Below are 12929 nucleotides of genomic sequence, written 5' to 3' on the forward strand. Positions count from 1 at the left end.
GGGCTAATATCCACTTATCAGTGAGTACATATTGTGTGAGTTCCTTTGTGATTGTGTTACCTCACTCAGGATGATGCCCTCCAGGTCCATCCATTTGCTCAAGAATTTCATAAATTCAATCACTCTTCACCGTAGCTTTTGAAGCAGGCTCTCTCACTGAATCTGGAGCTTGCAGACTCAGCTAGGCTGGCTGGCCAGCAAGCTCTTGGGTTGCCCCTGTCTCTTGTTACTAGTTCTGATGTTACAAATAAGTCTCACTACACCTGGCTTTTAACGTAGGTACGATAGATTGGCTCAGGTAACCACTCAAATTGACTGAGCCAAACTCTTGTCGCATTGCTTTGGCTTTGTTCCTTTGGTTAGTCTTCAGACCAGGCCTCACTGTGTTACTCAGCCTGGCCTAGAACTTTGGATTCTCCTGCCTCAGCTTCCTAGGCAGAATTACAGATGCATGCCACCATACCGGTGTTTTATGTATTTTATTTGTTTTTAAAGTAAGTTTAGTGTTGAGCCTTACTGCTGTTCTAAATGTCTATGCTTAAAAATAGGATTCAGCATTATGATGTGGTCTCTACTGTTTTTCAGGCCCTGGAGAGTGAATTTGTTTCCTGCCAGCTTCACCAATGGATTGATCTTATTTTTGGCTATAAACAACAAGGACCAGAGGCAGTGCGAGCCCTCAATGTGTTCTATTACCTAACCTATGAAGGAGCTGTCAACCTGAACTCAATAACTGATCCTGTGCTGAGAGAGGTAAGTCCCTCTACTGAGAAGCAGCCCAGGATCAGGAGTCTGCCAGCTGCACACTGTTGATCTCATTTCCCTAGCCTTCAAGTAACTGATAGAGACAGTGAAGCACGGTGGGCAGACCAAAGCAGGTCAAGCTGTCCCTCAGTTACCTAGTGCAACCTCAAGTCTGCAGCTTTTTCTAATTTAGCACGACTTAGTGTTAAATGAGAGCTTTCACAGTTTGACCTGTTAAGGGATTCACACTCAGATTTTTAATTGTTACGGATTCAGAAGCTGCTCGCCTAGTTTGAAATATTAAGAAAATAGTCGTTTACTCACTGTACGAGTCTGAGCATAAGTCAAAATGCACTAAAACACGTTATGCTATAGCTCATTAGCGCATGCACATTTATGCAGAAGTTAAGAGTGGGGTTGAAGTCTGAACTTTGCTGTCATTATTCAATATTAAATAGCAATGAGGCTTGCTTTATCCTTTTCAAGTATTTTCTGATAAAACACTAAAAACGGGGTCTTGGCAAATGCAGTGTTCACCCAAACTTCTGGAGAAAATTTTGCTTTTATAAGTGTTTCTAATCTAGTTATATATCCCCAAAATGTATTAGCCTTGTGTGAAAAATAATACAATTGCACAGATACAACTTTAAACAGTGATAAGATTTTAGAACAGATGGACAATTACAGCAAGACACTGATTCATGGGGCAGATGTCAGTTTTGAAGGGCACATTACTTGTGATGTGTAATGTGTCCTGTTTCCACGAGGACTTGGTGTATTCATCTGTTTAATTCTGTTATCTAGTTATGTTGACCATCCACAAGGACATAGTGAAATAAATAAGCATATGACCACTTGACTTATATGCTAGATAAATGTTATTACATAAACAGAAGCACTGTGTATCGGGTTTCTTTTGTCCTAAATTGTATATGGTTTCTAGACAGAGAGCTGGGTCAGTTAGCTCCCGGTGCTTTCAGATTCCTCCTGTGATGACCTGGGCACTAGAGATTGCACCCAGGATCTTCCTCACGGTAAGCATATGCTCTGCCTCACTGTGAACGTTCCTCCAGAGCACCTTATCTAGAGGAACTGCGGACTTAATGGTTCTGAGCATCACAGGAACCTACGTGACACTGAGGTTAAAACAGAATGCAAGCATTATTACTGAGCACTGCATAACTTAATTCTCAGAATAGCCCAGCAAAAATCAGTAGCCAGTATGTTCAGAAGGCAAGGGTGCTTTACTCTGAGCTTGAAACTCACATGGAAGAAGCAGAGAACCAATTCTCACACGCTTTTCTCTGACCTCCACATAACATATGTGTGCTTACACATGTGTAAGTAAGCAGACTCTATTTTCTTTTTTTTTAAAGATTTATTTATTTATATAGTTTATGTATATGTGTATGGATGCCTGCATGTCAGAAGGCGGTATCATCAGATCCCATCACTGATAGCTGTGAGCCACCATGTAGTTGCTGACAATTGAACTCAGAACCTCTAGAAGAGTAGCTCGTGCTCCTGACCACTGAGCTATCTCTAGCCCTCCTTTCTTTTAAATAGTATTTGCCATGTACTACTTGGTCCTGTTATGTGCCAGTGATTCTAAAACATTCAGCCTGTTTTTCCTTTCTCATATTCCCTTGTAGTAATTATCAATTTCCCTATATAACCAACTTATACCTGAACTTACACTCTAGAATTCTAGAATTGATTTTTATATCCTTCAGTTTTACTTACCATACCACATTGCTGTCTGTAGTCTGTATAGTTTGAATTTTGAAATTCATGCAGTTACTATAAATACGTAAAGTGCAATGCTTATCTTTAAAATCATCTCTTGGTGTGTCTGAGACAGTGTCACTAGCTTTGCCTGTCTTGTCATTAAATCTGATGCTTTAATTTATATCACAGTGATGGCTCTTAACCCCTGTCTGCCACAGCTAGCCAACTGACCATTTTGTCTTTCTCTTAAGCAGTGTGGTTACCTTTCTGCTTTCATTTTGAACTGACACCTTCCCCCACCCCCTACCAAAAATTTCCAGAGAAGCTTACTCATTTTATATTAGATTTGATCTATTCATTTATTTACATTTATAGTGTATTCTAGAAGAATACTAACACTACTCCCCATAGTAATGGAAATACTTATCTCATTACAATAGCACGGCCTGGGCCTCATGTCCCCTTGAAGTGTGGCTAGTCTATCTGAGGAACTCAATGTTTGTATAGGAGCATGTGACTAGCCATGCCACTTGACAGCAACATCGAGAAGAATGCCCTGTGCATCTTTGGTAGTAACCATGGTTTTGGACTCATTTCAGGACAAAAGATTAGAGAATGAGACAGCTGACTTGTCAGGTCAGATCTTTTAAGCTGGGCATATAACATCAGATATTAGACGTGTAATTGCAGACATTTGCGATACAATTGAAATACAAGAGTGTAGGTTACATTGCAGACTTTCATTCTAATAAAACAAACACATCATAAGTTTAGAAGAAGTGTCTTGTAGTAAATAACTGTATGTAAAATTTACAATTGTTGCCACTTTTAAGTGTGCACTTCAGTGGTGTTAAGATTTGCATAGAGCTGGGGGTGCAGCTTAGGGTAGAGCATATGTTATCATGTACAAAAAATCTCCAGTGCAGAACAAAGAAAAATCATATTATTGTACAAACTTTTACTACTGTCCATGTACAGAAAACGTTCATATCCCAAGCTGGAGCTACCTTTGCAGTAAACAAACAGTAACCATGCTCTCCCCAGATCCTGCCTGACAAGCGTGATTCTGCATCCTCTCTATACAGATTTGATTGCTCTAACAATCTAAGCAAGAACGTGTAATATTTGTCCTTTATGGCGGAATAATATCCCCTTGAATATGCACACCAGGTTTTGTTAGGCTATTGTGACAAGTAAGAGCTTTGGTGCACTAGCTGCATGCTGTTCTTAAAGTAAGAATATATCTTTTAATTACTGTGTACTATAAGGATACATATTTAATTTAAAAAAACTTTCTCCCCAGGTCTAAGGTAAAATTTTTACCGGCTTTATTGAGATATAATTTGTGTGTGATACAATTTATTTGTTGGCAGTATACAGCTTAGTATATTCTTAACATATAAGCATCACCACACTCTAAGAACAGTTTTTATCACTACAAAAGAAATCTTTGTACCCATTAGCCATCTCTCTAAAGAGACTTTTTATATGAGTAGCTGATCAACCATGTTTTATTGGAAAGATCCAAAAGGTGGATAGCCTATCTCTGAGAAAGGGGAAAGGAACAAACTCCAGAGCACAGACAGAGATAAGCACTGAAGGGAGGGAGCGATATTGACTTAACTGGAGTTAGTGTTAGCAGTGTGCAAGGACCTGCGTAGTCAGCGTGTATGTGCAAGGGAGAGTGGCTCCAAGATTCATTTATGTGTACTTATATGTGGGATAGGATGAACTTTGTAGGACTATCTGGCATAGTGATGGGTGTTTACTTCCTTTCTGTATGTTTTTCTGTGTTTTAAATGGCAGGAAAATAAATTCAGAAAAAGGATAAGCAAAAAGTGTATGTGTGTGTGTGTGTATGTGTGTGTGTAACTGCATATGTACAGATATATAAAGATGGGAACTTAGATGTAGTACTTATGGTGACATATATGAAAAGGATTATAGGTGGAGCTGCTAAGGGGTGTTGATGAGATGGTGAAATATAGGTCTAGGCTAACTTGGGGCCATAAAGGCAAGAAAGGACTGGAGAACTGGGAAATGCTGTCATTCATTTCTTTGACAAATACTTACCCTGTTGATAATACTGAAGATAAACAGCTGAGTAAGGGAAAATCCAGTTGGACTCACAGAATCTAATTCAACAGTGCATACTATAATTTCAGTTGTGATGGGTGCTGTGAAGAGGATTGTGATGGCTGAAGAGAAATAGGGTGGTAGGGAAGAGTTTTAGAGAGATGCATGTATACTGCCTCTTCATAAACCCTGTCCTGCAAAACAGACACCCAGGGTACAGCTCCCATTCCCAGAGCAAGACTTATGATCCCAGGCTAGCCTTCAAGTCAGATCTTGCTACAGACCCTGCCAGTTGAACAGCTTCTGTAATCTATGGACTCACAGGCCACACCCATCTTCAAAATTCTGTTTTAATGAGGGACTTTCATGTTCCTAATGTCCCCCCAGTGTATTTCCCTAATGCAAACGTGTTTTTTTTACATATTCACTTGTCTTGCCTTTCCAGGTCTCTGTTAAGATAACAGGGTAGATTGTCTCTCTGAAAGCACACAATCTGTTTTTATACCTGGCCACTCCTTCCAGCAGCTGGACTTGCACTTCTTCTGCTCGCTGCTGCACACTGAGTTTAGTCTCGAGCCTTTTCCTGTGCACATGGTCACACACAGGCATGTATCTGCCTGCTGCTTGGCAAAGCTCTACTTGGCTTCCAAGAGATCCAGAGTGAATGGTTAATATATATAACATAGTAAGTGATCATAAAAATGATCTCTCTATAAAAAGAGCTCTCGACAATAGAAGTGATAACAATGCGAAGAGGAAGAGTAATCAGCGAAACAGCCTGTAGCACATTAAACTTTTATGTTGTTTTTAATTTTTAGAAAACAGCTGTGTTATCAATATAGAAGCCTCCATTTACATACATCACACACCAGAAAGGAGTGTTCTACAGTCAGATATGCTAATCTATTTTCAGATATGCTAATCTGTTTTCAGATATCTTCTGACCCCAGATAAGGTGTGAGTTCTTCTCCTGAGCCGACTATTTGCACAACCCCTACTCTGCAACCCTCTCTTGTCGCTAGTTGTTCTGTGTCTCTGTTTTAATCTATTTTCACAGCCTTATGTATATGTTCTTTCATAGACAAGGGGCAAATAAATAAAAGCAGGTCATTTTGTGATTATTAATTGTGCTAACTTTGGGTTGATTCAGTCAGTTCTTTTCCTTCCAACATAATCTTAGCAAGTTTCCAAGGGAGAGAATCCAGGATCTTTAAGTGTGAGCCAAAATGAATATTGTTACCTTAAAAAAAAACTTCTTGTTTTTAAGTATTTACTCTACAAAATCACTTTACCATGCTTTCCCTGTTCCTTGCAGTATTTATTATTGCATTTGTAGATATTGGTTTCCTGCTAAGCCTTTACTCCATACACTTACTTATCCAGAATTCATTTGTTAATTCACACCTAAGTGGTTTTTACTTGATCCCAATGTAAAGAGCCCAATATCTAGCCCTTAATACCTTAGGAGATAGGTCATTGAGGGAGTTTAGCAGGTAAGAAATAACCTTTTTAAAACCATGTAGGACCAGTGAAATGGCTCAGTGGGCAAGGGGGCTTGTCACCAAACCAGATAACATGACTTCACCACCAGAACCTACATAATCAAAGGGTTTGTTGTTATTTTGTTTTTGTTTTGTTGTTCAGGGATGGGATGAGCTTGGTGGTGCAGAACTTAACTGGCATGAATGAGGCCTTGGCTTCTATCACCAGCACCACAATAAAAACACTGAGTAATTCTGTTACTTGCTCTATTTAGCTTTAAAGAATCGCTTAGCTGTTCTTTCTCAGGCTCCACGCCCTCTTTTTATACTCCTCCTCTTCTCCTCTCGAGCTGTTGGTTCTCAATTCGAGTTACTGTCTCCAGATGCCTATGGTCTTTTGTTTCCCTCCTGTTGTAACACAGGATTTGATAGAACTAAATTATAAATAAGTTTATCTGACAAGAAAACCTGAGCCATAGTGGTCAAAACAGTGTGTCTGGTAAAAGAATGAACATTTAGTGGAACCAAATATGCCTTGCAGAAATGGATATAGTACACACAGAAGATGTGATTCAAGTGTTGATTTAAGTCACAAACCAAGGGTGGTTTTAGTCTGAATAATGTCAGGTCAGGCACTTGATTATTAAGAATGTAAGTTAATATAGATCCCATCCTCATATCTTAATGAAAGAATTTTCAAATGTTTTACATACACTTATTTGAAATAAAGAATATCTGGATATAAAATGTGAGACTGGAACATATGTGAATAGCTTCATAATCTTAGAGTGAAGAAGGCTGAAAGTCTAATATCAAAGCCAATAATCACAGAAATTGGCATGCTACTCACATGAGAACTGAAGTTTCTGTATATAATGAAAAGGTGTAAGAATAAATAATGTACAAATGACAAAAGGAAAAACATATGTAAAATAGTCTGTACTAGTATCCAAAAACTGTGTGTGTGGGTTTTTTGGTTTTGGTTTTTTTTTGCCTAGTGGATTATAGACGATTAAAAATTAACGAGACTCTCGGATATTGAGAGAGTGTGAGAAAACTGGTAAATTCATATATTTTATAAAGAAAAATAATTTAAATTTTATAGCAATATATACCAATTTTTATAATATCCATGCATTACTTGCTTAGGACATTAATCAGAATGTTGGATTATAGAATTACTCATAATTACAAAGTAGTGCCTAACTGTGCAGCAGCAGCACACTGGGTGGTCATCAGTAGATCCATACAGAGGCGGGGAAGAGGAAGCTATGTGCACTGAAAACAGTGTTCTGCAGATTTATATGGCTTGCCATGGAAATATATTTTGCCACATTATAGGGAAACAGGTCAATTTATGAAATATAAAATATAACTATATAACAAAAATTCTGAAATTATGGACCTCAACATATTTACAGTCATTGTCTTTGGTCAAAGCCTTTCGCTTGCCTTTTTCTGTGTTCTAAACATTCTTTTCGAGTTGGAGATGGGGATGAGGACCCAAGTCTTTCCGTTTTTGAAGGAAAAAAATAAACCTGCTTAGAAATCTTCACTAGGGAAGTGTGTGAGATGGGATGTTTATAGTAACTGTGGGTTTGGGCTGTTTTCTATCCCTCCTCTGTGGTCATCTCTCCATCCTCTGTGGACATCTAAGGTATAGTGCTCCACAAAGCCATCTTCACATACACATCAGGAGGATATTATTTTCTTTTGCCTGACTCAAATACAACCGGCTCCCTTTCAGCTTCAGTTCTTGTTTGTTTCATCATTTAACCCATTGAACAGGAACTTTTTAAATGTAATTTTAAGTAATTTATTTTTTTGTACCTCCTGTATTACTTGGCAGGGCAAAAGAGAGCAACTTTCTACTTTTAGGGAATTTATCTCAGATACATTACTAGTAATTACCATTCTTATCATGACTATGCAAATGGGAGACTACTTTTGGCCTAAACTTTATGAATTCTAAATCCTGGGTTCAAACTCTACAGGGGAAGGGGGCTTAGAGAGAGAGAGAGAGAGAGTGTGTGTGTGTGTGTGTGTGTGTGTGTGTGTGTACACCCATGGGTACAAATTTACAAGAAGAGATTTGGGAATGTATATTTCAAAGCAGTACATTTTAACGATTAAAATTACAAAGAACGATGCCGGGGCCTAGCAAACACAAGAGTGGATGTTCACAGTCAGCTATTGGATGTATCACAGGGCTCCCAATGGAGGAGCTAGAGAAAGTACCCACGGAGCTAAAGGGATCTGCAACCCTATTGTTGGAACAACATGATGTACTAACCAGAACCCCGGAGCTCTTGTCTCTAGCTGCATATGTATCGAAAGATGGCCTAGTCGGCCATCACTGGAAAGAGAGGCCCATTGGACTTGCAAACTTTATATGCCCCAATATAGGGGAATGCCAGGGCCAAAAGAATGGGAATGGGTGGGTAGGGAAGTGGGGGGCGCTATGGGGGACTTTTGGGATAGCATTGGAAATGTAATTGAGGAAAATATGTAATAAAAATATTAAAAATTTTAAAAAAAAATTACAAAGAATCCAGCAGTAAAGAATCTGGCATGGAAAGCTTCTGCCCCAGAGCCAGGACTTGGCTAGCCAGTGCCATCCACGCTGCAGGGTTGCACTTTTAGAGATGATTAAAATCTAATTACAAATCTTTTCTTCTTTTTTCTTCTCAAACAACCCTTTCCAGTCAGGACTGGACAACTAGCTTTGATAAAAGAGAGTAAGACACAGACATAGGCAGATTCTGGCCATGTGTGGAGTCTAGGCCACTGTGGGCTGTGGCAGAGGACCAGTTGGTGTGTGCTTTCTCACCTTGCAGCACTCACTACATTTCTTGTGGAAGTGCTATTTTCTCCTTTACTTTTTAAGGAAAGAGGGTGTCACTTGATATGTGCTCAGAAATCAAAATTGATTTCCTTTTGAAAATAAATCCCAACTCTATCTGCTAAGATAGATACAGAAGGAGAGAGAGAGCCAAGATATTACTCAGTTTAAAGAATTATCTACCATGGGTCTCACAGCATGAAAGTCAAGCCTGAACACTCCCTGAAGTCATGTTTAATGTCAGTGGTTGCTTTGGCCTCTTCCAGATTTATCCTTCCAAGGGCTGTTTTAGCAACTCATAATCACTTGGAGAAGGTCTGTTTTCCTAAAGAAGCAGCAGCCGTGTTTAAGTTTACATGACCCCGGTTTCATGACAGCAGTAGCAAATCAGATATCTTATCCGAGGAAAAGCATTTTTGGCTTAGAATTCCATCAGTCTCGTGGTGGGAGTCAGCCTCAGCTCAGCTCGGCAGTGCTGCAGAACACTGGCAGTGAATCTTTCAGAAAGCATAAACACAATTGGTATTTATAGCTTTGTTAACATTTGTTGAATAAGTTGTGGGAGTGGTCTGTAAGCCCATCTTAAGCAGGTGGGGCAGGAATCTTTGTTGTGACTGTAGTGAGATTTAAGGCTAGGACAACAGGATTACAGTGGTTGCAGCAATATAGTAAATAAGGAGTGTGGATGACCTAAGTTAGTTTCATGCAGCTACAACTCACAGTGCTACAGAAGCAGTCCTGAAGTATCACTAGCCAGAAGTGTGTTGCCCAGATGGTGTATTTGACACAGTGCAGGGCAGGAACCGTACAAAGAAATAGCCAAATGGACGGCCAGGATTAGTCAAGTTTTAATTGAAAACCTACATTTAAAAAAAAACACTGAAATTTTGCCAGACTTCCTTGTACATCAAAACCACAATAATAGACCAAGTTTCTCTCAGCTGGCTAAATGAGCATCAAAGTTGTCATTACTGCTCAGCTTCGTGTCTGCCCAGCTAAGGGCTATATAAGTAGCCGAATCACATAGCAGACAACAGACAGCAGAAAATGCATGGTTTCATGCTTTGTTGTGTTTTAAAATCCCCATCAACGTTCCAGGAACCCCGAGCTTTCTTCTGTCCTCCTCCTCATAAAAGAAACCATTTCCTGCAGACCATCTCCACTTTACACTGTTACTCAACTTTATTCACTAACTTTTAGAATGATTAAAAATGATGGCCCAGGACTTGAAAAAATCTACATAAAATTATTTGACACTATGTCAGATTTTCTATAATAGATTAATTTCTAAGATAGGAATGTTTACGTAGAATACAAAGAAGCCAGTGAAATTTCCAGTATTGACTCAAAGATATATCTTTAAACCGTTCATAATAAACTACATTGTGCATGTGTTTGTTCTCCTTGCTCTCTGTTCCTGCTAGTACTGTGTGTGTTTCAAGCTTTGAGTTAGGCAGCATGCAGTCAAATTCCTCGTTAATACTTTGTGTTTGACACAAGGGATGCTCACAGATATTTGGGGGAAATAGACTGGGGTTTTTCTACCAAATGAATAGCCCACTCATTCTCTGCAAACCCCCTTAAGATGGTATATGCATAGTTGGTGGGTTCTGTGAAATAACTCACCTTTTAAGTGCACTCTAGCTCCACTCAGATGCCCTGTTATTTGTTAAGCACTTACTGTGTGCTCACTGTGCTTCCTTTGGCCTTGGCCACTTCTTTGAAGGCATTCCACTTATTTTCTTAGGCAGGAGCCTTTATCTCCTGGCTTCCAGTAGCCAGAGATGGAGGTGTTTTGAATGAGCACATCAGCGTTCTAGTCCGAGATACTGTTTGAAATTATCCATGAGCGCAGGGCCGCTGAGCGTTACTGAGTGACATTTGTTTCTCTTGGTTGTATCTGCCCTGACTAGCTGGTTTCTTTCAGATTGGCAGCTGGGATTATGCCGTAGTAGATGGACAGCCACAAGAACTGGAGCCTAGCACGTCTGGGCTGGGCCTCAGCTGAGTGTGGCTGGAATGTATGGGCTCAGTTCTGAGGCATTAGTAGGATAATCTGCAGCTTTCCAGAAATGACAGCTTCTTCATGCTCTTGTGTCTCCGTTAGCACCATTTGAGCAGAACTGTTAGTAACACTACTTCTTTCTCTCCTTAAATGTGCCTCTGTCCAGTCTTCTCATCGTGCCCTTATTTTTAAGAGTTTCACTTTCTTTAGCATGATACTGTTTTGAACTTCATAGCATTATGACATGTGTATATACACCTCCAGCTATCTGATACATTTTTAGTGTTGTTTGTAGGAAAACATTGTTTAAGTTTAAAAGTGTCATGCTTCTTAGCTATTAATATTTACTTGATCTTAAACAACACTAAAATATGAGAAGAACATCCTCCTTGTAATCAAACAGAAATAAGTTAGGAAGTAAATTGTATATATCTAAATGAACCTTGTTTGCAAGGTCTGTGTGTTCAAGAATTTTTGACTGCCGTAAAACTGAAATTCTTAGACTGTAAAAATATATTTCTGAATGTTATGTTAGTGGATAAAATAAACTTCATAAAATATCTCAAACCGTGGCAAACCTTTCTTTAGATTTCTTAGACTTACTTTAGATGTCCTTGTTGTTTACTTCACAAATCATCTATCCTTATATACAAAATCAAATATAATAATGAAGAAAGTATGTTTTCTCTTACAAATCCTTTTATCCTATCTCCTGAAGGAAGGGCTGCTGCTAGTTAGTATATATGTTCCAAATTGAACATTAAGATGTTCCTTATATATCTGTGTCCTCACATATAGCACATGTGTGTTATCTGTGTATAAGTACATATTTTTATTTACATAAGGTCATACATACTTTAGGTAAACTATAAGTGGCTAGATTCTCACCCTCACGCCCCTTTGGTATTGTTGAGACAGGGTTTCTCTACGTGACAGTTCTACTGTCCTGGAACTCACTCTGCAGACCAAGCTGCCCTCAAACTCACAAAGATCCACCTGCCTCTACCTCCCAAGTGTTGAGATTAAACGCGTACACCACTGCTCCCAGAAACTCACTTACTTTAATGACTAAATAGTGTTCTGTTATCATTATTAATTTAGGTTGTTTTTTAAATTGTAACTGCTCTAAGAGTTCTATAGCAAACACTTTTATACTTAAATTTTTTCTACCATGTGACCTTTTTATGACTATTCATAAAAGTAGAATCAATAGCCCTATTTATAAACATAAAAATCCAACTCCTAAATTTTTACATATTTTTCTTTATGTCTAATTTTGCAAAGTTAAAAAAGCTGTCTTTTTAAAATAAAGTAGAATTACTCATACTTAATTTTACTTATTTGTTTTACTGTCTCTCTCTTTTATGTGTATTACTTGCATATTAACTAGTCTATGTTCTATTGTAGCCTCATGTAAAATAAAAATTACATTCCCCCCCCCCCCAGCCCCTGAAAGGTTGTTTTGGTTTTTACAGTTATACTGTCTGGTGTTTGAATTCTGTTTTTTACTAGCAGTGTATTTCTGAGGCACTTAGAATTTACATTTGAGTTAGGGTTTCTTTTAAAATGTTTTGTTGCTGAGCTCTGGAGCACAAACTTAGGTCCTCACACACTGGACATTCCATTGAGCTACATCCCAGCCTTTCATTTTGTAATTCAGTGAACTTATTGCACTGACCACTAAAAAGTAACTGTGTTTCTTTCCTTTGATTAACGGAGGCAGTCTAATTTGTAAATGCTTTTAACTGACACTCTGCTGTTTGTTTCTTAACCACTAGAAGAAATATTTTCCAAATAAGGGTATGAATGAAAACAATTTCTTCCTTGAGGATTTTCATATCGTTTTCATAGCATTTTATATGGAGCTGGTTTTGGCCTTTGTAGTTGATGCTATTGAGATTTTCGTCCTTTAAGAATGAAATGCATTAAATCAGGATCAGGTTAATGATCTAAACAGTCCTATATCCCCTAAAGAAATAAAGCAGTCATTAATAGTCTCCCAACCAGAAAAAGCCCAGGACCAGATGGGTTTAGTGCAGAGTTCTATCAGACC

General features: G+C 38.6%; 1 protein-coding gene across 3 annotated transcripts in view; it reads left to right on the forward strand.

Annotated features, from left to right (window-relative positions):
* Positions 1-12929, forward strand: part of Lrba (LPS responsive beige-like anchor protein) — a 591176-nt gene that overhangs the window by 523587 nt on the left and 54660 nt on the right. For all 3 annotated transcript variants that reach the window (XM_029475138.1, XM_021158804.2, XM_021158805.2), the window contains exon 48: positions 586-753. In XM_029475138.1, the coding sequence (XP_029330998.1) occupies positions 586-753 (168 nt within the window). The remainder of the gene's footprint in view (positions 1-585; positions 754-12929) is intronic.

The sequence above is a fragment of the Mus caroli genome, chromosome 3 (genome assembly GCF_900094665.2).
Source record: "Mus caroli chromosome 3, CAROLI_EIJ_v1.1, whole genome shotgun sequence".
NCBI lineage: Eukaryota > Metazoa > Chordata > Mammalia > Rodentia > Muridae > Mus > Mus caroli.